Below are 26049 nucleotides of genomic sequence, written 5' to 3'. Positions count from 1 at the left end.
TGTTAGACTTACTATCGTAGAGGACACACCTGCTTCTCCTTTGCTTGAAAGAGCTGCTCCACCAAGCATTTCAGCTTCTGCAGGTCCTCTGGGTGTGAGAATGGAATGGGAAGCAAATGGAAAACCATTGGGTTAGATTAAGGCATTGCAAACAACATGGGGGAATTAAGGACTCTGAACAAACTGGATGCTCAAAGAGGGACTGAAATGACGAGGTGGGAGCAAAGAGGTGTGGAGTGAGGAAGAATCGATACAGGTAAGTGTGAGTGAGAATTTATGGGATTGCAGTGAAGTTTTAAAATGTTGGATTGTAATATGACAAATACCATGTCATAGAAAATAACAGAAATACTCTACTTGATTCGAGCCTCATTATCCCGCGTGCGCGAAGTGAAAATGGGGTGAAGCGATTGGTTCACTTTGTCTGTCTGTCTGTCTGTCTGTCTGTCTGTCTGCCTGTCTGCAGACATCCATGTATGATCTATGAACCAGTTAATTTCAATTTAATTTTATATTTTGAACGCTGTGGCACGTCAATCAGAATACGAATCGGAGCACAAACTTGCAGTTCAGCAATATTTTGGCTCAGAATTTGGCAAAATGTAAAGTGTCTCACCCCAATCACACATGCACAAAGAGGAGTGAGATAATTTTAAAGCGGTGAAGCCGCTTCAATATTTGACTATTTTCATCCATCTGTCCGCCCGTCTGCCCATCCAGCAAAAAATGAAGAAGAAGAACTGAACAAACGGTGTTTCTACGAAAAATGGAAACTTTTGACCCTTTAGTCTACTGAGACCCCTTCAAACTTTAAAGACCCTTTAAAACCAGCAAGACCCTTAAGACCCCAATGACCCAAAAGACCGTGAGGATGCAAAAGACCTCAAAGACTCTGAGAACCCAAAAAACCCCAAATACCCCAAGGACCCAAAAGCCACTGAAGACCCAAAAGACCCTGAGGATGTAAAATAACCAAAATTTCCCGAGGACCTAAAACACCTGGATGACCAAAAAGTCCCCAAGGACCCAGAAGACCAAAATACCCTAAGGACCCAAAATACCCAGATGATCCAAAGTCCCTGTGGACCGAAAATACCCCGAGGATCCAAAAGTCCCCAAAGACCAAAAAGACCCATAAGATCTCATCCTGAGAACCCAAAAGACCCCGAGGACCCAAAAACCCCCGTAGACCCTTTAAGACTATTATAAATGGATGAGGTGTGTGTGTGTGTGTGTGTGTGTGTGTGTGTGTGTGTGTGTGTGTGTGTGTGTGTGTGTGTGTGTGTGTGTGTGTGTGTGTGTGTGTGTGTGCCCATCTGATGATCCGGGCAGTTGGAAAACCATTAATTTGCTTACAGGTAAAGATTCTTAGTTGAGTTAAGGGAACTGTGTTTTGAGGTTAACATAATTTACAACAATCTTTTAAATTAGATTATGAACGTATAATCCCCACCCTGGCCCAAGCACATCTGTGCTTGGTGAAAGGCAACCTAATGCTCAAGCAGTACAACAGACGGGTATGCAACAAGGCTGTGAAGACCAATGGAAATTTGATTCAATGGACCAACAGGCCTAATTAGTAATTATTGAGGGTTCTAAAGGGTAATTTTAATGGGTTATAAAGGGTAATTCTAAAGGGTGGTTCTAAAGGGTGGTTCTAAAGGGTAATTCTGAAGGTTAATTCTGAAGGGGAATTCTAAATGTTCATTAACCTCCACCATCGAAGATGGATGGAGGTTACTGTTCTCACCCCTGTCTGTTTGTTTGTTTGTGAACAGTATTACGGAAAAAACTCCTGGACGGATTTCGACGAAACTTGGTGGGGGGATGAGGTATGGTCCAAGGATCATGCCATTCGATTTTGGACTTGGTCCAAAAATAAAATAAAAAAACTTAGAAAACTTTGCAACTTTAAAAAAAAAAAAATATCGATTTTATTTGAAAAAAAAATATATATATATTTTTGCATTTCTACATGTTTTAAGTGATTTCCAACCCCCCCCCCCAAAAAAAAATTAGTTAGAGAAAAAAAACAAATTTTGCAACTTTTTTTTCAAAAAAAATTTCGATTTTTTTTTTGTTGGGCATTTCTACATGCACGTCGATCTAGTTTAGTTTATTCAATCGTGGTTCAGTAGAGTCTGATCCGTTTTGACCTACAATGAATAGGATATCAGGTTCACTTAAGTGACCCAGCAGTATTGGCGGCGGAGGTTTTGCACTCTACTGAGTGCTCCCCCTCTAGTTCTAAATGGTAATTCCAAATCGTATTTCTAAAGGGGGGTTCAAAAGGGTGGTTCTCAAGCGTAATTCTGAAGGTTAATTCTGAAGGGGATTCTAAATGTTCATTCTAAAGGGTAATTCTGAAGGTTAATTCTGAAGGGGGATTCTAAATGTTATTCTAAAGGGTAATTCCAAATCGTATTTCTAAAGGGGGGGGGGTTCAAAACAGTGGTTCTAAAGGGTGACTCTAAAGGGTAATTCTAGATTGTATTTCTAAAGGGTTGTTCTAAAGGGTGGTTCTAAACAGTAATTCTAAAGGGTAATTCTGAAGGGTTCTCACAGGTTCTAAAGGGTAATTATTGTGGGTTCCTAAGGATAATTCTAAAAGGTCCAAAAAGGTGGTTCTAAAGGGGAATTCTCATGGGTTTCATTTGTCTCGAGGCTTTGCCTCTTTCGTATTAAAAATTCCAAACTGAACCACGTCCTTCGAACACGGTTGCGATTTTATATTTTTATTTTGTCTGTCTACCTATCTCGAAATTGAAAGTCACTCCAAACAGAAAACTGACTATTTTTCAGGACATAATAAAGGACATAAACAATTGGCACAAAGAACTAATGTAAAGTGTTAAATAAAGTGGTGTAAAAAAAAATGGTGCATCAATGGCGGTAAACTTCTGAAAAAGGTTTTTTTTATTCTTACGACCATTAAAATCTTTATTTTATTTCAATTTAATTATCTATCTAATATAAAAGATGTCAGTGTGTGTCAGTCAGTGAGTCAGTCAGTGTGTGTCTCTTCCATAACTCCAAAACCATGAAACCAAGTAGCCTGAAACTGCATGCATACTAAGAAAGCTCCAAGGAAGTGCATGAGTGAAAATTAGGTGTTTGGGGTAATTAAAACACCCATTTTGAAGATAATTAACAGCCTTATTTAATTATATCCTTTATCAGGTGCATCCTTGGATACCTCGCTCTCAATGGGGTTTGAAGGCGTGTCCTCCGTTACCTCGCTGAGGTTTTAATTCGCAATTTTGTTCAGCCTGCTAAACCATGTCATGATTTGGAACAGGCCAGAATGATTTATAAACAACAAAGTGCTCAAAACGTTTTTTTTTCTCACTTTCCTCACTCATTATTGAATGCCTCCTCTACATACCTATGAATCGCTATATACATCGCTTTTTTAAATGCTATAGTTTTCAAATTAGGAGCTTGGAACGATTTCATGCATTATATGATGTAATTCTTCACAATCTACTCTCACGGACTAATTGCAGTATATCATTGAAATATTATTTGAGCTTGGAAGATTGGAAACTCCCTGAAACGTCTATAACACAACGTTTTTATTAAAATTTTTTTTTGAAATCCCCCCAAAACAAAGGTGAACGTTACTTTAGGTTTTTGGGTTGTGTACAGTACGTACTGTAGTCGGTAATCACACTGACTCCAATCTGCCGATTCCAAAAAATTGTTGACATTGGCCAAGCACTAATACTTGTATAGTGTGTGTGTGTGTGTGTGTGTGTGTGTGTGTGTGTGTGTGTGTGTGTGTGTGTGTGTGTGTGTGTGTGTATGTGTGTTTTGTTCATAAAGCATAACATTTTCACTCTGCTAACTCCACTCCCCCACCTCTCTCTCTCTCTCCCTCTCTCTGTTTCCGGACATGTCCAGGTGGTGTTTATCTCTGGGCGGTGTTTGTCACAAGACATGTCTGGACACTGTTTGTCACCGGACGTGTCCAGGCATTATTTTTGTCTGGGCGATGTTTGTCTCTGGATGTGTTCGTGTTTGTCTCTGGACCATTCCGGGTGGTGTTTGTTTGTTTGAATGGGAGTGTCGGAAGCAAAAGTTAGGTTGGTGGAAGAGATGTACAAAGGAACGAAGGGAAGAGATTTAGTTGGTCCTAGGATGTCTGAGGAGTTCAGCGTGAACTTCGGTTTGGGGCAGATAAGCGCTCTCAGCCCACTCGTGTTTATCATGATGATGAAGCTGGTAAGCAGGAAGGTGTGTTTGAGGGGTATTATAGGGAGGATGCTGCACTCTTCATGGAGAGAGGGTGGTAGATGCAGGAAGTACTGGGGGAGTGGAAGGAGGCATTTCAGAAGCATGGGCTGAAGATGAGTATGGAGAAGACTGAAGTGATGTGGATTAGGCAGCAGAGAAAATTTTTGAGTATCAGGTTAGTGGGAAAGGAGATCAGAGAGGGTAAAATATTTGAATATCTGGGAGGAACAGTGACCATGGATGGTAAGTCCAAGGCAGAGGTGCGAACAAGGATTGAGGTGGGTGCGAATGCATGAAGGAAAATGGAGGGAGTAATGGCAGATATAAATATATCAAGAAAATTGAAAGGGAAGGTTCTGATGTCATCTGGAATGCCAGCCTACCTTTACGATCTGGAGACGGTGGCACTGACAGAGAGACAACAACAATGGCTGCATGGTTGTGAGAACAACTGGGTCAGGAGGATTGAGGGAGTGAAGAGGGTGGATAGAAGGAGGATGGATGAACTGAGGGAGGAGATTGGTGTGCAGATGAGTTTGATGGGGAGATTGGTGAAATGCCAGCTGAGATGGGCTGGGCACTTTCTGCAGATGTGGGAAGTGAGAATGGCAAAGAGAGCGGATAGGTTGAAAGAGCAAGGTAGGAGGAAAAAAGAGGTAGATCGTGGTTGAGATGGGAGGTTTGTGTGATGAGCGATATCTGAAAGGTCGCGTTGTTTTTGAGAGCGGAGAGAGTTGGCTGAGGACAGAGGGGGGTGAAGAAGTATTGTGGTCAAGGCAGGGCAGAAGCATGGTGCCATCGAACATCACCCCTTATAAAAGGAAGAGGAGGAGAAGAAGAAGAACTATGGCCTAGAGTTAAGTTCGCAAGTCGTCTAGCCTGTGTTTGAATCCTGACACAGTTAAAAACTGTCATCATGGTGTTTCGCAGGCAGGGTGATTCATCATTGTGTGTGCCATTCCTCTGATGGATGATAAACTGGTATCTCATTTGCTGATGTTATTTGGTGGATGTCTAAGATCCCATGGTGTCCTTCGTAAAGAGTCGGCTAGCTACTGCCGGCACCTTGGCCAAGTTCCGAACTCCTGCCCCAACCTAAAGAGGGCATCAGCAGCAAAGTCGTGCCATCAGCCAGTGTTGCTACCCCACGGCTCTGTTGCATACGGAAGAAGAACCATGCTTGAAGGAAGAAGAGGAAGAGGTAGACCTTGTTTGTGCTGGATGGATGGGATAAAGGCTTCAACCAAGCCGTCTCTGCCAGAGCTTCAGGAAGCAGTGCAGGATAGGGATGTTTGGAGAAATCTGATCATGAATGTCATCAGGAGTCAGACATGTCAGATGTCAGGCATTAATGGCACCAGAAGTGAACCAGGTACAATAAACGAGAGAAAGAGAGAAGCCAAGACAGACGAAAAGAAAATACAGAAAACCCAAAATTGTTCATGGCATACCGGCAGGGGGAGACAGGCCGTAACTTTTCATCCGTGTGATTCCCAGGACTGCACGGAGCTCCTCCAGCTCACGGTCTTTGTTGCTCAACCGCTCTCTTAGATCAGCCAGCTCTGACTGCAATTCAAGGGTGTAACAATCACCCAGCACACTGACCCTACCAACTCGCATTGTCTTACTCACCCCCACTGCATTCACACTGCTTCACTCTCTTTACTGCAGTCACACTCCCTCACTCTCCCCATCCCACTGCAGTCATACTGTCTCACTCATCCCACTGAACTCAAACTGTCTCACTCACCCAATACAATGAGACGGTCTTGGACGATGCAAATATTAATGTTTAAATCCAACATATGCAACACAATTGGAAACACTCGCAGACCACATGATTTAGGGCCAACGTGATGTGAAGCTTGCAGAACGAGATGTGTCGTTAACCAGGTACATTTTATTCTTGCTGGTGGTGCTGTTCATGTTGTAGGCTTCCTTACCTTTGTACGTTCAAGCAAATTTTCAAACTTGACTTTCGAGTCTTGAAGTTCATTAACTTTTCGTGATAAATCCACCACGTGCTTGAGCAGTTTCTACAGAAACAACCAAAATCATGACAAATGTCAATGCCCGCACGACACTACTCTGGCAGGGAACAACATATGATGCATTTTTGGACTAATTGTACGTTGCAAAGTGTTGAACTACCAATTAATCGTGTCCACGTGTCTGTTGGTTTGTCTTCTTGACTGTCTTCTTGTTCATCTGTCACTATTCCAACGTCTCCCATTACTTGCATAGTCGTTGAAAGGTGAGAGCCATGTGTTTCGTTGTTTGTTTTGCACTACAGTGTAACCGCTGCTAACAGCAAACATTTCATGTGCATTAAAGATCACGTGATTAATTCTGACAATCCCTTTAGTTCTGCAGCAAACCACACTGAGTCAGAATAAAGTTGAATGAAGTTCAGGGATGAAGCCAAATCGAAGTTCAGGGATGAAGTCAAAAATGGTTTCCCCCCAAATGTGGATGAGCGGTCTTACACCAGGGAAACGCGGGGCAGGTGTTCGACCTTTCCTTGATACCTTAAACTCAGAGTTTCCTTATGCCTTTGGGACAAAACTTGTGTTTTTGGTTCCAAAATTTTAAAGGAAAAACAACTACCGAGTAGGAAGCCATTGGCATTTCTACATAATTGATGTCAGTATTGCTTTTAAAAATCATTCATTCCATCATTCATCAACATTGAGGAAATCATTGATCCTATTCGTATTAAAGTCATTCATTGACTAGGAAATACAACTTGTCGGGGGGTTTGAAGGGGGAGGAGGGGGGTGGAGAGAGAGAGAGGAGAGAGAGAGAGAGAAAGGAGAGAGAGAGAAAGAAGAGAGAGGAGAGAGAAAGGAGAGAAAGGAGAGAGAGCAGAGAGAGGAGAGAGAGGAGAGAGAAAGGAGAGAGAGGAGAGAGAAAGGAGAGAGAGGAGAGAGAAAGGAGAGAGAGGAGAGAGAAAGGAGAGAGAAAGGAGAGAGAGGAGAGAGAGAGGAGAGAGAGAGGAGAGAGAAAGGAGAGAGAAAGAGAGAGAAAGGAGAGAGAGGAGAGAGAGAGAGAGAGAGAGAGAGAGAGAGAAAGAGAGGAGAGAGAAAGGAGAGAGAAAGGAGAGAGAAAGGAGAGAGAAAGGAGAGAGAAAGGAGAGAGAAAGGAGAGAGAAAGGAGAGAGAAAGGAGAGAGAAAGGAGAGAGAAAGCAGAGAGAAAGGAGAGAGAAAGGAGAAAGAAAGGAGAGAGAAAGGAGAGAGAAAGGAGAAAGAAAAGAGAGAGAAAGGAGAGAGAAAGGAGAGAGAAAGGAGAGAGAAAGGAGAGAGAAAGGAGAGAGAAAGGAGAGAGAAAGGAGAGAGAAAGGAGAGAGAAAGGAGAGAGAAAGGAGAGAGAAAGGAGAGAGAAAGGAGAGAGAAAGGAGAGAGAAAGGAGAGAGAAAGGAGAGAGAAAGGAGAGAGAAAGGAGAGAGAAAGGAGAGAGAAAGGAGAGAGAAAGGAGAGAGAAAGGAGAGAGAAAGGAGAGAGAAAGGAGAGAGAAAGGAGAGAGAAAGGAGAGAGAAAGGAGAGAGAAAGGAGAGAGAAAGGAGAGAGAAAGGAGAGAGAAAGGAGAGAGAAAGGAGAGAGAAAGGAGAGAGAAAGGAGAGAGAAAGGAGAGAGAAAGGAGAGAGAAAGGAGAGAGAAAGGAGAGAGAAAGGAGAGAGAAAGGAGAGAGAAAGGAGAGAGAAAGGAGAGAGAAAGGAGAGAGAAAGGAGAGAGAAAGGAGAGAGAAAGGAGAGAGAAAGGAGAGAGAAAGGAGAGAGAAAGGAGAGAGAAAGGAGAGAGAAAGGAGAGAGAAAGGAAAGAGAAAGGAGAGAGAAAGGAGAGAGAAAGGAGAGAGAAAGGAGAGAGAAAGGAGAGAGAAAGGAGAGAGAAAGGAGAGAGAAAGGAGAGAGAAAGGAGAGAGAAAGGAGAGAGAAAGGAGAGAGAAAGGAGAGAGAAAGGAGAGAGAAAGGAGAGAGAAAGGAGAGAGAAAGGAGAGAGAAAGGAGAGAGAAAGGAGAGAGAAAGGAGAGAGAAAGGAGAGAGAAAGGAGAGAGAAAGGAGAGAGAAAGGAGAGAGAAAGGAGAGAGAAAGGAGAGAGAAAGGAGAGAGAAAGGAGAGAGAAAGGAGAGAGAAAGGAGAGAGAAAGGAGAGAGAAAGGAGAGAGAAAGGAGAGAGAAAGGAGAGAGAAAGGAGAGAGAAAGGAGAGAGAAAGGAGAGAGAAAGGAGAGAGAAAGGAGAGAGAAAGGAGAGAGAAAGGAGAGAGAAAGGAGAGAGAAAGGAGAGAGAAAGGAGAGAGAAAGGAGAGAGAAAGGAGAGAGAAAGGAGAGAGAAAGGAGAGAGAAAGGAGAGAGAAAGGAGAGAGAAAGAAGAGAGAAAGGAGAGAGAAAGGAGAGAGAAAGGAGAGAGAAAGGAGAGAGAAAGGAGAGAGAAAGGAGAGAGAAAGGAGAGAGAAAGGAGAGAGAAAGGAGAGAGAAAGGAGAGAGAAAGGAGAGAGAAAGGAGAGAGAAAGGAGAGAGAAAGGAGAGAGAAAGGAGAGAGAAAGGAGAGAGAGAAAGGAGAGAGAGAAAGGAGAGAGAAAGGAGAGAGAAAGGAGAGAGAAAGGAGAGAGAAAGGAGAGAGAAAGGAGAGAGAAAGGAGAGAGAAAGGAGAGAGAAAGGAGAGAGAAAGGAGAGAGAAAGGAGAGAGAAAGGAGAGAGAAAGGAGAGAGAAAGGAGAGAGAAAGGAGAGAGAAAGGAGAGAGAAAGGAGAGAGAAAGGAGAGAGAAAGGAGAGAGAGAAAGGAGAGAAAGGAGAGAAAGGAGAGAGAGAGAGAGAGAGAGAGAGAGAGAGAGAGAGAGAGAGAGAGAGAGAGAGAGAGAGAGAGAGAGAGAGAGAGAGAGAGAGAGAGAGAGAGAGAGAGAGAGAGTGTGTGTGTGTGTGTGTGTGTGTGTGTGTGTGTGTGTGTGTGTGTGTGTGTGTACGTGAGAGAGAGAAGGACAGGCAGACAGACACACACAGACAGACAGGCAGAGACAGTGAGAGAGCGACGGAGGTGTGGGAGGAGAGTGCTGCATTTTATTAGGAGGTGGGAGCGAGGAGAACACAGAAAGTGAGAGAAGGGTGGTGGAGAAGAGGAAAAAACAAAAAGACAGGTGAGGGGTGGAGGTGGGGTTAGCAAAGAGAATGATATTTAATGCTTAAAGACCGAAAACAAACAAACAAACAAAAAAAACATGTCAGAACAGCTGTACACAAGTGAGGGGTGGATTACATTAAGACATGCTACAAAAAGGTAAAACAAAACGATGTCCTCTAAAAATAATATAGCACATTTTCAGCGGATGATACACCTCCCGAGGCACGCACAGCACTGCAGGGCCCAACACAGGTGGAAACGGCTGTCTGTCTAATTAATGTTCCATTGACAGCACAGGTACTCTTACCGAAACAAACAACAAGCAGCTTGCAGAGCACTCGCTAAGTGGCTTAAGCACTCAAGCAAGCGATCACATGAAATGGATGATAAGAAACAGCTCGTTTGACACGCGATTAGCAACACATTAAACATATACCTCTCGGAGATGCCCGAAATGGCAAATATGAGCGAATTGGATAAATGAACACTTTTCTAGGAGACAGGACCGTTTGTAAGTCCAATTCTGGAGCATAATTTTGTAATTCTCCTTATTTTAAGAGATTGTCGAGGTGATCACATGTGTGGAAATGAAATAAAGCCACGAACGCCGATGTCTCTGGGCGTTTATAAGCATTGCAATGTCCCCAGTGATTCGTAGCTATGAACAGGCATTCAATAATATGATTGAGAAAAGTGAAAAAAAAACGTTATTGTTAAGAAATCGTTGCGGCCTGTTCCAAGTCAAGGCATAGTTGAACAGGCCAAAAAAACATGGCGGCTTCATACCCCAGCGAAGTTACCTCGGATACGCCTTACGACCCCAAAGAGCAAGGTGGCTGAGGATCGCCTGATGAAGAATATAATTAAATAAGGCTATTAATTTTCTTTAAAAGGGTTGTTTTAATGAACCCAAACACACCATTTTTTATTCGGCACTTCTTTGGAGTTTTCTTAGTATGCGTGCAAAGTTTCAGGCTGCTCGGTTTTACGGTTTTCGAGTTACGGAACACACACACACACACACACACACACACACACACACACACACACACACACACACACACACACACACACACACACACACACACCCTCATATCGGTGTGTGTCCGTGCTGGCCAAATTGCCGAGATGCTCCGAGCCAGATTAAGGGCCTATTTGCTCCAATACCTAGCTCAATTTAGAATGCCCACGACAGATCAGGCAGCACACCAGACTCCTCTCCACCTCACCCAACGTGAGAATGAATTTAATGGAGCGTTACATGCTCAACCCAGAGATCCTCAAATTAATTTATAACCAAATCTGCGATAAATGGTGGTCCAAATCAAAGCACAGAGACCCAGTCAATTCAAAGTGCATGTATCGGGTGTTTTGAAAAATGTAGTTGATTTGAGCAGCCTGATATTCTGTCATTTCGAATGCTATACCCTTCTCTCTTCCAGGTTATGGTGGTGATGGTATGCAATGTCCAGCAACTAGTCAGTGGGACCCTACATCGACTATGGTGTTGACAGTGGAACAAAAAGTGAAAATCGTGACTTTGTGGTTTGAGATAAAATCATACATACAGGTGAGCTGACGATAGTCAGTATTACAATGTTCACACCCATAATGGACCTTCCAATGGGAGCATTCAGAAGTTGTGGAGCACGTCCAAGCACATTGAAGCATGATAAATCAAAACAAAGGCAACAGTGTAACCAAGGATCAAGGGAGCATTGATCTTGTGAGAGATTCTGCTATCGGAAGTCCTAAGAAGTCCCACCGCCCGCATTCCCAACAACTGTCAATCTCAGCCTCATGTGTTTGGCACATTCTCACTTCTGAACTCCAGCTCTATGCCTACATCATATCTGTAAGGCATAAACTAACTCTGAATGACATGGCAAGCCAAATAACAATGTGTGATTGGTTGAGTGACCGAATGGAAAGATACTCAAATTGAATAAACTCCTTGTGGTTCAGTGATGAAGCACACTTCCATTTGAATGGGACTATCAACAATCACAACATCTTCTGGGGTGCTGAGCCTCCTTAAGAGGTGTCCGAAATGTCTCTCAAGGGCTCCTAATCCACTTGCTTCTGTGCATTGAATGCCAGATTGGGTATGCTGGGATCATCTTGGTTCGAGGACGCCAATGGTAAGACTGTGGAAATCAACAGCGAGCGGCAATATGAGGTCTTACACCGATTTCACGCTGATCTCGCTCAACTCGTGTATCCAAACCAACTCAGACTTGCATGGTTCATGCAGGACAGTGCCCCCACCACACACTGCAGGTGAAACCATTGACTTGCTCCACCAGCTGTTTGGAAATCATGTCATCAGTCTGTACACAGTGCATGAGTGGGCACCTCACAGGCCAGATTTGAATCCATTGGATTTTTCTTTTTGGGTGCTGCCAAAGGTCAAGTTTATGCCAATAAACCTCAAACCCTGGCTGTCCTGTAGCAGGAGGTGAAGGACTACCACCAGGCCACCACTCCAGCCACTTGCTGACAAGTTGTGGAGAATTTTGGAGTCAGGATCAAAGCCTGATTGAACAGCGGCAGAGTGCACATCGAAAATGTCAATTACAAGCAGTATAATGAGTGATTTGAAAACGGCACGGTGTACCCTTCCCATCAATGTATCACTGCACTTGCTACCTTTTGTAATTTTTCTACAATACAACGTTGAAATAGTCCACTTTTTTGGAAACACCATTAATTTATATAGAACGGGAGGGGAAAAGAAAGAGATGCAAACAATTATAATATGGAGGTATAGGTTTAAACAAATGAAATACTTGCCCCCGGGGGATTGAGCAGATGGGAACCGTAATTACCTAGCTTCAGGCCTCGATCATCCAGTCGATGGAGAGGAGAAGAACAGAGAGGGCACAGGACAAATGGAGTACTTTATTGCGGCGTGTTCGGGCGCCCCAAGTCCACTGGCGTTCACACCCCTGGGATGGATCGATGTGGGAAGTGGGCAGGGAACTGTGGTCATATAGGCTGGCCTGGCACAGGGCGAAGTGCAGCTCAGGTGGTAGATGAGAGGATGGCGATGAGGAGGAATGGTGATGACGAAGTGGCATTTCTACATTCTCTCTTCTGTTGGCCCTCATCTAGTTTCTGTCTTAGCCGAGTGTCCGAGCATCCTCTGGGCCATTTAAAAGCTCTACTTACGCCCACCATGTGATGTCAATAAGCCTCACATACTCGGCGCTCATCGGCCATTTAGTCATCTCCCAAGCCTAAACTGCACCCCAAAGGTTCTCGACTCGACGTGAACATCCCAGGCTTTTCAAAAGCATGCCTGAACTCACACCTCAGCCCTCTTGCAAGACTGTCATCTTTCAAAAGAACATGGAGGACAGATTACAAGGGAAAGGACAATATAAAGGGGATTATAGAAAAGCGGTTTTCAACGCAAACATTGTGATGGAAGAAGATACGGCTATCTGAACAATTAAAATCAACACATTTCTGGTCACAGAGTAGTTTCACATGACACTTATTCTCCACCATAAATGAAGGAGATACTGTACTGTCTTAAATCGATGCATTTCTATGCCAAGAAGTCATTACTGCAAAAATATTATGTATATTATTACATTTTTACATTCTCAGCATTGTGCAGCTCACAAGCATGCAGCGTATGAAACACAATCCGCAAGCAGGACAAACACCCATAACTCCACTTCATTACATCCATTATGATATCTTCCTCACATCCACTCCATCCTCCTTACATACATAACTAATCCTCTTCCATGAGCATTGTTGCTTTTCCATGAGCCTCGATCTTTGGGAAAGAAAATCTTCCTGGCATCCACCCCATTCTCCTTCTGTACACTTCATGTTCCTGATGTGAGTAACTCCAATCCTCATGGCACAGCAACTTAGCTGATTATATTATTGTTTCAATGAAAACCATAGACATCATGGAAGTGGGGCAATTTAATCCCGTCTGTAAGAACGGGTTCTTTATCAGTCATGTAAAAGAGCAAAGAATGTGGTTATTCCTCAGCTGAAAACCACAACCATGAGGTTACCACTCAATTCAACCCTTGAAGTGCATTGAAATAATTCAATCATATGGAACGTTAGACTGGAAATTCATAGGATGCAATTACTGTTTGATGCACAAGATGATGAACTTGTTACTTATTGCATTATATTCTGGAGGTGCATCGGGGTAACCTCTTTTACTAATCCGTTACTTTTATGTACCTTTGGAAAAATGAATGAAATTGCTTGTATCTTGGTGGGTGAATTGAACAATCGCAATCAAGGCGCAACAATTGAACAGATCAATACCCACCTCGTTTCCTTCCTCATCCTCATCATGTGAAACATCGGAATGACACTTTATAGCTGGGTCGAGATTCAAACTCAGGCTAGACAGCTAAAAGGAAAGTGCATACCTATAAGCCAAACTACCAGCCCCCGCTCCCTTTCCGCCAATATTTATAACCAAGCTGTTAGGGATCGCGGGATCAAAATATTTATAACTGCCAGCATATCCCGACCCATCACCTGTCTGATCATAGCCTGTGTGTTGGATAATCTTTCTTCCTGCTCCTCGCTGCTGGACACCAGGTCCTGCAGTCTCTCGCACTGAACCTCCACCTGGTCTGTGAGCACACTCACCTGAGGATGGGCACACAGCATGTTAATATAATGAGGAAACAAAAAGAGAAATAATATACAGATACAGACAACACAACCAAGATAGTTACGTAAAAAGACTTCCAAAAAACCTGAAGTCTACCTGAAGTGTCAGTGATTCCTGGTCGTTCTCCAGTTGTTTCAGCTTTAGCGTCGGGTCGGGTCTGCATAGAAGTGTGTGTTCCTGCACCAGAACACACCTGCAATCAGACGCGAGTGAACTCCACCTACCACCCCTCCCCTGCAGCTCCTCGTCCTTCCCTTCTCTCTCCCATCCTCCAACGTTCTACCTGCACTCTCCACTTACACACTCTCTCTCTCCCCTTCCCTAAAGCTCGAATACAATAGGCTGAGACTGCCATACACCGGGTGTGGAGCGATGTAAAATAAAAAGGGTGACTGCACAACATGTACAACCACAGTGGGATCTCTTCTACTTGTCGTTGTTTTACTGATACCGATTTGTCACATTGCCCCACAACACTTCAAACCATTTTTGTTGTTGTGACGTGTACTTTCAGCGAGTTTTCTCTATCGTTGTGCGGTCTAATTGGTAGGAGGGGAGAGTTTAGAAACGAAGAGCAGTGAAGATGAGTCTGCTCTAAGAGGCAATGCTGAATCCTAGCCAATGTTAAACAGGTCAGCAGCTGTGGATTACACACACAACTCCTCCCTTCCAAGCAACCCCATTATCTTTTTATACTCATTCCTAGCAGCAACCCCCCCTCTCTTCCATTAACCTCCTCCTTCACACCCACTCTCTTTTAAATACCCTCTTCCACCCTCCACCTTACCCAGGCCTTCTTCTCCTCTACTTTGCTCCATCCCCTTTTAATTTCTAATTCAAACATTCAAATCTTCCGTCCTTAGACAAGGACGTCATTGGCAGCCTCCACTTGCAGCACAAATACTAATAAATAATCAGCACAGGATGAGAACATTCGCCCAAACATGTCTCACCTTTCCCCCAGCCATGTCTTTTGTAGATCAGTTCAACACGACTACAGACTTATGATATAATAACAATATTATAATAATATGAGTTCCCTGACAAGGAATGTCGATGCAGGAAGAGGCCATTTGGCCTCTCAAAGTCTGCGCTATTATTACCAACCTATGATTGTTTGTCTGTCGACTGTCGTGCTCCATCGTTTTTAAGTCGCAGACAGGTGGCTTGCCTTGTTTTTTTTTTTTTTGAAGTCTCTCCCCAAGTGTAGCTCATTCTACTTTCCTAGCCTCCCACCATCCCCTCCTCCCAAAGATTCCCAGGTCCTCCAGGATTAAATATTCTTCCAGTAAACCTTCCTGGTTAAGCTTCCAAAGTACAGACTGACTGCACACCTCCCATTTTCCTCCGCAGGGCCTCAAGCAGGTGGTGTACCACCATCCCACATCATCCTCCATCGGTACCCACAAACTCCATTAACACTACCTAATTCACTCCTCTTACTTGCAGGTTACTGTTTCCTCCCCATCGTCTATCTTCATTCCATTGCGTGTTGCCTCCACCCCGAACTGCAGTACCCCACTGCAGCATCAACTCACTCTTCCCATGAGCCTCGATTTTGTAAACAAGTACTGTAATTGAATTGGGTTGCCTGTTTTTGTACAATGTATTAGGAGCAAGGAGCATGCCTGGTGGAGTGCAAACTGCTTCATATGAACAACTTTTTCGCAGTTGTTTTATTACTCGTTGGAGGATGCTCCAAAGCTGTAAAAAGAGGGGTTTGGAGAATTTATTCCAGCAAAACACATCAAAAGCTTCTTTCAGCAGTTACTTGATGAACGACTTGCTGTATGTTTTGGTATTTGTCTGTACATGTTTGACCGAATATGTTATATAATAATATGGGAAACAACTTTGGTGTCAGAAATAAACTCCTGCCTCACTCCTCCCAATGAATCTGCAAACTTACCATTCGCTGTTGTAACCAGTGCTGCAAAACCATGGCTGTAGAATCTGGGACTTGACTTCTCAACTCCTCCAGCTGATCCTTATTGCCGAGGAACTCCAGCGCCGCTCGCAATTCCTCAGCCAAGCGCAGCACCTGCAGTTCCACGCCATCCTTCTCGTTGTCCCAACACTTGTTGCCTTCTGCAGCCCTTTCATACATTTCCACTCGCATGTCTTGTGCATCTGCATTGTAACAGAAAGTGCGACAATTATTACTGTGGACATTCAGTGTATTAAACAATGAATTAATCTGGAAGAAACAAAGGAGGATCATGCTAATCCATTTTGTCTTTAAACACTTTGTCTTAAAAGGGAATCTCAAACTTGGCTAAAAGACAGCAGTACAATAGCTGACTGTTTCTGAATTAGATGTAAACTGAGAAAGACCAACAGCGTATGACCCCGTGGATGTCCCCTATACAAGGAAGTTGCTGTTCACTCCCGGAGGATTTTCAGAACAACCACCAACTCGAATTTTAGAACAACCACCTCACTGCAGGAGAGGGCTTACAGGATGGCCTAGAGGTATGCACAGTCAACTATCAGCTGTCTAGCCTGGGTTTGAATCCTGATCCAGCTACAATTTGTCATCCTGATGTTTCACAGGTGAGGTGATTCATCAATGCGGATGCTGTCCCTTGGATGGATGTTAAACTGGGTGTCCTTTATACTAGCATTTGTTGGTGGATATTAAAGATCCCATGGTGTCCTTTGTAAAAAGTAGGCAAGCTATTGCTGGCACCGTGGCCAAATGAGAAATTCCTGCCCTAACTAGCAGAGGGCATTGCAACAGTGGCGTAGCTGTGCCCCCAGCCAGTGATGCTACCCTGCAGCCTCGTGCTGCATATGAATGAAGAACTGCAGGAGAAATGTTAATATTGTTGGTTCAGGAATGTGAAACAATGTGGTTTGTGTTAAATCTCTACATATTTTTTAATTGCAATTCTTATTGAGAATATTCCCTTATAAATTCGAAAAACGTACACACGTACACACACCATTTTTTCACTCTGTTATACCTGCTGCAATTTTGGAAAGTTTACAGTGGCCTGCAAAAGTAGTCATCCCAACCAATAATGGCACATTGAAATGAATTATTTATTAGAAAGAAACTATTTTTCCAAATGAACTTTTTCTTCATAACTGAAGAGATCAAACTAAACAATGTTATAGTTGAAGGAGGTTACATGTCAGGAATACCTGCAAAATATATGAACAAATCAAAATTCACTGGTTGGAAAAGTATTCAGCCTCTGAGGTCAGCAATTGATGGAAGCACCTTTTGCAATAATGACTGCTATGAGTGTTTTTGGATCAGTCTATGCCAGCTTTGTACAGAGAGATGGTGAAATGTTTGCCCATTTTTCACGTGAAAATTGCTCTAGTTCTGCCAAGTTTGATGGGGATCGTCGATGGACTGCAATCCTCAAGTCTCACCATCAATGTTCAATTGGGTTCAAGTCAAGACTTTGACGGGGCAACTCAAGAACATTTATTTTCTTCTTATTCAGCAACTCCAGTGTGGCTTTAGCTTTGTGCTTCGGATCAATGTCCTGTTGAAATGTGAATCTCCCACCCAGTTTAATATTCATGGCTGACTGAAGCAGGTTTTCATCAAGGATTCTGCGGTACTTTGCACCATCCAGTGTCCCTTCTATCCTGATAAGCTTGGCAGTCCCTGCTGATGAAAAGCAGCCCCGCAACATGATGCTACTATCACCATGCTTGACAGTAGGGATGGTGTTCACTCGGTGATATGTAGTGTTTGGCTTATGCCAGACGTAACGCTTTGAATTTCGACTAAAAAGTTCAACTTTTGTCTCGTGTTACACGTGTTACACAAAAACATTACACGCCAACAGTATCATTAAGGTGCTTTTCTTACTAACTCCTTTTGAGCTTTTAGATGTGTCTTTTTCAGTCATGGCTTTTTTATTGCCACCTGGAGGCCAGATTGGAGGAGGCCAGCTTTGTGAAGGGAACAGGATATTGTTGATTGATGAACACTGACCCCCATCACGGACATAGAGCCTTGCGGACCTTTCAAAGTCATTGTTGGATTTACAGTGACATCCCAAACCAGTTTCCTGCTTTCCCAGCTGCTGAGTTTTGATGGGTGGCCTGATCTGAGTAGAGTATGGGTAGTATAATCCATCTTCCACTTCTTAATGATGGATTTCACCGTACTCAAAGGGATAATGAGTGATTTTGAAATCTTCTTATAACCCTCTCCTGAACGATTCTTCTCCACCACTTTATGTCTGACTTATTTGGAAAGCTCCTTCGACTTCATGTTTGCCTTGTTGGTTGACCAAGTGAGATGCACATTAAAACTCCTTAGATAAGTGGGGGAGCTTAATTTTTAAGTTAAGTCACTGATTACATTCAGGTGAAACTGATTACACTTATGTTGTAACGTTTCAAACAAATAATTTGCTGCTGAAGTGATTTAGGGTTAATTAGGCAATGGGGTTGAATACGAATGTAACTGAGAATCATTTGATTTCCGCTGTAATCTAACTTATTCACATTTTATCTGCATTTTTTAGCATTATCACTTTGGAGTGGTTTGTGAAGACAAAATATATTAGGTTTGATTTGAAAGCTTCATTAAATATGCTCAGGTGGCATGAAAATGTGAAAACTTTGGCAGGTGGGTTAATACTTTTGCATTCCACAATGTATAAATAATCTCAGATCAAATCAGTTTGGAATCGCAACAATGTGTTTTTATAAGATTTGTACAGAAAGCTCATAAAAACAATAAACACATTTCAATCCCATTGTAACACCATCATATGATGTGTTTTATAAGTAGATATTTCGTGAAAACTGTATATTTTAACCTTTAATCTCAGTGGTAATGTAAATTTTAAAATGTTTACTGAACCGAGATTAACGATCTCATTCATCTCTTCCATACCAGTGACCATGGTGTCCATCTTCATGTGGGTCATGTCACACTCGCCGATTGTCCAAAGTGTGCATGCCTCACCTGCTGCACCATCTTCCTGAGAGGTACCATGACAATGACATCAATTGACAACGAGGTACGTAGAATATTGTATCATTCATTTATTTATTATTTTTAATTGGATATGTGAAACATGGAAATTTTAATCTGCTGGCAATTCAAAAAGGGTGCATCACACCCTTTTCACATTAGTATTAAACATGTGAATTGAATTTGGCAAAAATGAGTCTAAAATGAAAGAACAAGGTAAGTAAGTAGTGCATGAAGGTGAATAGCTGAACGATTAAAACTAAAACAATTTCAACGGCAATTGGTAGAGTGCAGATCTCTGCCAGGCTGAACAGTTTACATTTTATATCCCACTGATAGGTCGGATCTGAATCTGGAGCTTAACCAAAACCGAATCGGCTTGTCACCTAACCAACTCATCCACCGAGTTTTGTCATAACCCGTCCTTAACTTTTTGAAATATCAAGATACACATCGTTTTTGGCCCCATCTCTCAATGGTGAAGAATCACTTTAAAAATGAAATAATTCTCATATCCAGATCCGGATTTGGATCTTCACCAAAATCGAATCAATTCTTCATTGTCACCCAACCAACCTGTCTGCCAAGTTTCGTTTGAATCTGTCCATAACGTTTTGAGATATCCTTCTCACAGTCAAACAAACAGATAGACAAGCCGGTAGGCGACGAGGGATTTGCTTGGATCGAAGTGCTGGATACGATGATTTTCATTCTGAGCGATCCACCGACGAAGATTCATTGCCAAGACGTATTGGTTCACATACAATTGTTCCTCTGCCTAACAAGATTTTTCCTATTGCGTATTTTGCCAACTGACACTCCTCATTAAAAATGACGTTAAATAGACACCCTATTTTTGAAGGACTACCATTTGAAAAATAATCGGTTTGCTGGTTTGTGCTGTGGAGCCTCGCGTTGCAGACACACACACACACACACACACACACACACACACACACACACACACACACACACACACACACACACACACACACACACACACACACACACACACACACACACACACACACACACACACACACACACACACACACACACACACACTCCGATAAACTTCTCTCAATGCTCTTGTTTGACCACACCTCCTGAGCCACACAATATTTTCATAAGCCACGCCCACTTTCCTACGCCACTCCCACTTTTCATCAACCACGTCCACTTTCCCTAAGCTCCGCCCACTTTCCTAAGCCCCTCATAAAAAATGACGGTAAATAGACACCCGATTTTTGAAGGACTACCATTTGGAAAATAAAACCTCAATCAAAAATCGGCTCGAGTGAAATTTTCTAAATATCTCAAAGTGTTTAATTTCTAAGTCTTGTTTCTCTACATTCAAAACTGAAGGACAAGTATTGAAAATACTGTACGCGGTTTTTCGGCCGCTGCACAGCAACGGGTGGTTGCTAGGCAACGAAATTCAAACGCGCACATTCCCAGACCATATGGCACCTGTTCGCCAAGTTTCATCGAAATCGGTTTGCGGGTTCGTGCTGTGGAGCCTCGCGTTGCAGACACACACACACACACACACACACACACACACACACACACACACACACACACACACACACACACACACACACACACACACACACACACACACACACACACGGAAAACCCGACAATAAGGGATATCTAGCATATATAGCGAATCCAGCAAGCCGGTAGGCAACATGGATGGTCGCGAGACAAAGGCGAATTTGAAATATGTAGATCAGAGAACACATCAGATGGCATTTTGCCGTTCGTTGTTCCATAAAGGAACATGATGAGCAACTGTCCATTCATCATTTGTGTTCGATTCCCTAACCCTACGTTAGGGAATCCTAACGCGAACGTTGGGGCGAAAGCATATAGTAATATAATTGTATACTAGTCATACAGTTTTTGACAGATCGGGCTGAATTTTTTTGAGAAAGAGTTTGACTATAGTGCGCATAAAAGCACGGAAGCCGATTTTTGATTTTCTAAAAAAAAAAAAAAAAAAAATCGGATTTTTTTCAAAATTTTCAAAGTCCTGTTGCTAGACAACGGTGGCGTCCATAGCAACGGTGCTCAAAAGCATATAACTAGATCCTGGTATGAACCTACCAGTCAAGTTTCATCAAAATCGGTTGACTCCTCTGGCCTCCAGAGTTGTTCATTGCATACAAACAGACAGACAGAAAACCTGAGAAAAACGGTAGTCTAGCGACCACCCAACAGACAAACGGAAAACCTGAGACTAAGGGTAGTCTAGCGACCACCCAACAGACAGACGGAAAACCTGAGACTAAGGGTAGTCTAGCGACCACCCAACAGATAGGGGCGAAAACATAACCTGCATCCACCTTCGTAGGCGAAGGTAATGATGAAGTGGGTGCGATGGATTCCACATTCTCATATGAACCTTCAACACAGCACGTTTCTCATACAATGTACAAATTGGGGGAATGTTTGTCCGTAATACATGCTGGGCAATCTTTCTGAGTCTTTCCAATTTCTTAACAATCTCTTTTGAAAAATTACCAAATGTACACATCAAATTGAAGGAAAGAATTCTTTTAATTAAGGACTGATATAAAATAACAAAAATGCTATTATCGACATGAAACTCTCTTGATTTCCTTTAAAAAAATACAAACTTTGGTTTGCTTTACCAGCCAAAACTTGGGAATAATCGTTCCATTTCAATTTATTATTTATCACTGTGCCCAAATACTGATGCTGAGAGACTTGTTCTGTACTTTGATCATGAATAATCAAAGGTTCATGATCACCTGCGAAGCTGCGAAAATCAAAAATAGTTTTCGTTTGTCTTGTTAACATTAAGACGTCACACCCTTGTTGACTTGTTGACCAAATAATGACGTCACACCAGTCTACATTCTTCTGAACTTAGTTCACATATTCATGCTTATCGTTCAGTAGGAACCTACTAATTACTATATCATCAGCATACTTAATAACACTCCAATTAGCACTTGAACTGCAGCAGTCAAGGAAAACAAAATGAGGGATACAACAAAACCTTGTGGTGTGCATAGATTCAGAATCATCCTTCCATCTGGGCCATACTCTGTGTAGAGCATCAATGCTGTTCAAGCAGTCCCCTGGGCGATTGGGCACAATCCTCGACAGGTCACCACTCCAACACAGGAAACTCAAATGGCTCAATCATCCAAGCAAGCAAGTACTCATTTTGCTAACCTTGGAAGGATGACAGGCTGAGCCAACCCCACCTGGTATTAATTCAATGGTAGAATGGGATTTGAATTCAGAACCCTAGGATCCCAAGCTCACCACCCTAAACATTAAGCCAACAACAGGCATACTCAAAACCCTGACACGGAATATATTGTTACGGATTCGCGCCCGCCGGCGTGCGAACGGCCACGTAACTCGAATCGCGGCACGTCGCCCACCGGACGGACAATCCAGTCGTGACCCTCTCGGACTAACGCCGGGAACCAGTCACGGGTGGACCTTTCAGTCTCACCACGATCGAGCCAATCGGCCCCCGCGTGGGATAGGGTTGCTCGCCAAATTCGACCTACCTAAGTACCCACACGGAGGGTAGACCGGGCGATCGCACCTCGCCGCAGGTCGACTTCGGACACGGGCCACTTAAGCGACCCGTTCCGTACTATCGGGATAACCGAGCGGTGTTATTCGTCGACCTCGACGGTTCGATTAATTATCGGGCGTATTCAGCCCACTACCAACCCTTTACGTGAAGCAAGATGAGGATTCAATGAAAGAAATGACGAAGCGAAGCGGGAAACAGTTCAACACAAAGCACATTTATTCGCGATGAACGGAAAGCACACATATTCAATTCCACCAAAAGCACATAGAAAAGGAAAAGAAACACAATGCAATCCCACCAAAAGCACATAGAAGGAAAAGAAACACAATGCAGAGCTAATACCGACTACGCGAGCACACGGCAACACTTATACAATTTTACTTCACAGACGGCGCCGACAACACACATTCCCAAAAACAAAAGAAAAGAGAACCCTCAAGGATGAGGCGGGCCTGAGGCCGAGACCGGGTCGGGCCTACCCGTCTGGTGATGAGACGCGGAGCGGCGATGGTGCCTCAACTCCGCGGGCCTCGCGGACAGTGTCTGGTAGGGGGTGGGAAAGGGGCCCCCTTGGTCGCACTATCTCAGCGCGGGGGGAAACAGGAGGGGGTTGCTGATGCTCGGGGGAAAGGAGGATTTCTACTCTGCCTCGAGTCCCGCGACGAGCGTCTCCACCTCGACCAGGTCGCGCCATCGGCCTCCCTGGTGTGCAGCTCCCGGCACCACGCGAGCACCCCCTCGTCTGCCTTCGCCGCCTCTCCACAGCTCCGTCCTCTTCGCTCCGACTCCAACGCATATGACGACGACGACCAACAACCAATTCTTCTTCCCAACTCCACCGACTGCGAAGTCTTAACTGACTTGACTGACGAACGCGGTCGCTTATATAAGCCCCATGGCTTCGCTCTCTCATCTTTGACCCCCTGCCTTCGACCTTTCACCTCGCTCCCCATTGGCCCGAGAAAAAGTGGGCGTGAATGCTTTTTGATCCATAAATTTGCATATAGCGATCGCCCTCCAACGCCCTGGAGGCGGGGCCAAATTGCCCCTCGCTCACCGATTGGACGGAACAAAAGTGGGCGTGTGTCGTTTTTGATCCGTTTTTGGAGCTGAAAATCCGTGGTTTTGTACACGCTGTTCGGCGCGCGCCCTGCACGAGTCCAACACCGGTACCCACAAGTGGCGCAAGAACGGTGGCGATGCGACGGTTGCGAGGTGTGACGGGAAGCGGCGCCGCGGTGGGTGGTTGATGTTGTGGTTGGTGGTGGTAACAATGGCGGTTGGTCCAAAATAAAGATAGCAAAAGAAAAACGGCTATCCTGAAGAGTCGCAGCCCGCATGAATGACATTTATTCCCTCTAGACAACGGGTTTGGGCCTAACTACACATATACTTACCGAGATATCTCACCTAAGGGACCTGAATGGTGGTTTGCGAATTTGGTCAACCACAACAATATCATTACACATTACCATTGTGGTCTATCTGTAAGAAAACTGTGAATTAATCTTGAAAGCCCAGGTGTGACATCTAATTTCTGTAACTTTTCAATTAATGTGTGTTACAATGGTATTGAAAGCACTAGAGAAATCAATAAACATTGGTCTGACAATAAAAACTGTATGTAGATCAAATGATCTCCAGGGTGCACCCCAAAAAAGTGGACCCCAGGAAGAGTTTAATAACTTTAATATTATTGAATCAAACTTAACAAACTTTACAGATCGTATTAGTCACTCATCGTCAAGATATCACTGAAAATTTCAGTTGTCTCCAAAAAAAATTCACAATTTTACAAATAAATTACTGACGACCTAGATTTTTGAGGATGTGCTCCAAATGGGTACCATTTCACTCAATGCAGAGGGCCACATGTTGAGCAAGGCTATTGATGATTTGTATGCACTGTTCTTGACCAATGGCCTGCATTTCAGTGGTGATGGCTTTCTGAAGCTCTGAGATGGTCTCTGGCCATCTCTCATTCATTCGCCCGGTCTTACAAGAAGCCCCACAGGAAGAAATCAGCAGAATTCAAGTCACTGCAGTATCAGAGTTGCACAGTGAAGGGGAGCCCATCCTGTTGAAACTGCTGTTTTTCCCAGTCAACTCCATACATCTCACCCAGGGCTTCCGAGAAATATTACAAAACTTCAATGTGTAATGTTCCTTATTCACAGTCTGAGTGTTCCTTGCCTGTCCTCAAACCAAAACTGGCTCAATTATTCCATGCTTTGAGATAACCATCCAGGCAGTGCAATTTACTGAGTGAAGTGGTCTTTGTAACATAAAGTCAGGCTTTTCGCTTCCCCATAATATGTTGTATCTACTATTCACATGACCACACAGGAGAAAATGGGCCTCATCGGAGAACAATATGTCATCCAAGAGGTCAGGATTTTCCTCAATTGCGTTCACAAATGAGTTGCACTTTGTCATTCTTCTCACAATATCATTCTCTGTTAACTTCTGTTTGACGGATTTGTGGTCAGGTCTAAATGTGTGTGTGTGTGTGTGTGTGTGTGTGTGTGTGTGTGTGTGTGTGTGTGTGTGTGTGTGTGTGTGTGTGTGTGTGTGTGTGTGTGTGTGTGTGTGTCCATGTCTATGTATTTTCGCTTTAAAAATGTTTTTCTCTGCAACCAATTATCCGATCAACGCAAAACTTTAAAGATAGGGGGGACTCCCCACGGAGAATATGTTCCTGATAACTCTGATGTCACCGGTCACAAATAAAAATTTGGTCTGAAACTACTCGACGAAAAAAAATTGAAACTTGACGTATGTCATCAACTCCCCATGGGGTGTTTACGGTGATAACGACATAATTGGTGAAGTGGTATTCCAGCCAGAATTGGTTGAATAGAAATTCCTATCCGAAAAATCCAAAACTTCATATATCTGATCTACGACCAGATGCGAGTGAAGAATTAAATTTATGACATTATCAGTCACGTTGTCTGGCGGTCATATTGGATTGAAAATGAAAACATTTAAAAAAAAAAACTTCTTCTCCAGAACCACTTAACAAATTGATGCGAAACTACATACAGGTATGATCGACTGGCCATCGACCAGACTCACTAAATGGTGGGCTTCCAACTGTGTCAACACAAGATCTAAACATTCCAGGTGTTCTTCAAACGTCCTGGAAAATATCAAGATGTCATCGACGATGACCAGTAAATGTTTCAAATGTTAGATCTCCAAAGCAGAACATCATGAACCTCTGGAATGTGTCTGATGCATTACAAAGCCCAAACAGCATGGTGTTGTATTTGTAAAGCCCAATCGGTGTGGCAAATGCAGTCTTCACCTTTGATTGTCACTTGGTGTTATACACTGGCAAGGTCTAACATCAAAAACAATTGTGCTCCCTACAGGGCATCGATTGATTCCTCGATCCTTTGAAGGTGAAAAGTGTCACGTCGGGTTTTGGCATTCAACCGTCGGAAATCCACACACATGCTATGCGTAAAGAGGTGTCCCTTTTGTGCACCAAGAT

General features: G+C 43.4%; 1 protein-coding gene across 5 annotated transcripts in view; it reads right to left on the bottom strand.

The window, feature by feature from the left end:
- The window catches only part of LOC147025942 (liprin-beta-1-like), a 110738-nt gene that overhangs the window by 62719 nt on the left and 21970 nt on the right, over window positions 1-26049 (bottom strand). For all 5 annotated transcript variants that reach the window (XR_015058061.1, XM_085880854.1, XM_085880857.1 and 2 more), the window contains 7 exons: window positions 18881-18968; window positions 15920-16140; window positions 14107-14187; window positions 13872-13985; window positions 6180-6272; window positions 5688-5802; window positions 30-88 (listed from right to left, as the gene is read on the bottom strand). Coding sequence is in view for 4 of the 5 variants with exons in the window: in XM_085880854.1 (XP_085736980.1) it covers window positions 30-88; window positions 5688-5802; window positions 6180-6272; window positions 13872-13985; window positions 14107-14187; window positions 15920-16140; window positions 18881-18968 (771 nt within the window). In the remaining variant the exon portion in view is untranslated. The remainder of the gene's footprint in view (window positions 1-29; window positions 89-5687; window positions 5803-6179; window positions 6273-13871; window positions 13986-14106; window positions 14188-15919; window positions 16141-18880; window positions 18969-26049) is intronic.

The sequence above is a fragment of the Eptatretus burgeri genome, chromosome 5 (genome assembly GCF_056783735.1).
Source record: "Eptatretus burgeri isolate ZD-2024b chromosome 5, Ebu_testis_v1, whole genome shotgun sequence".
Lineage (NCBI taxonomy): Eukaryota > Metazoa > Chordata > Myxini > Myxiniformes > Myxinidae > Eptatretus > Eptatretus burgeri.
Note: the sequence above shows the minus strand (reverse complement) of the source record. Positions and strands in the feature narration are given on the sequence as shown.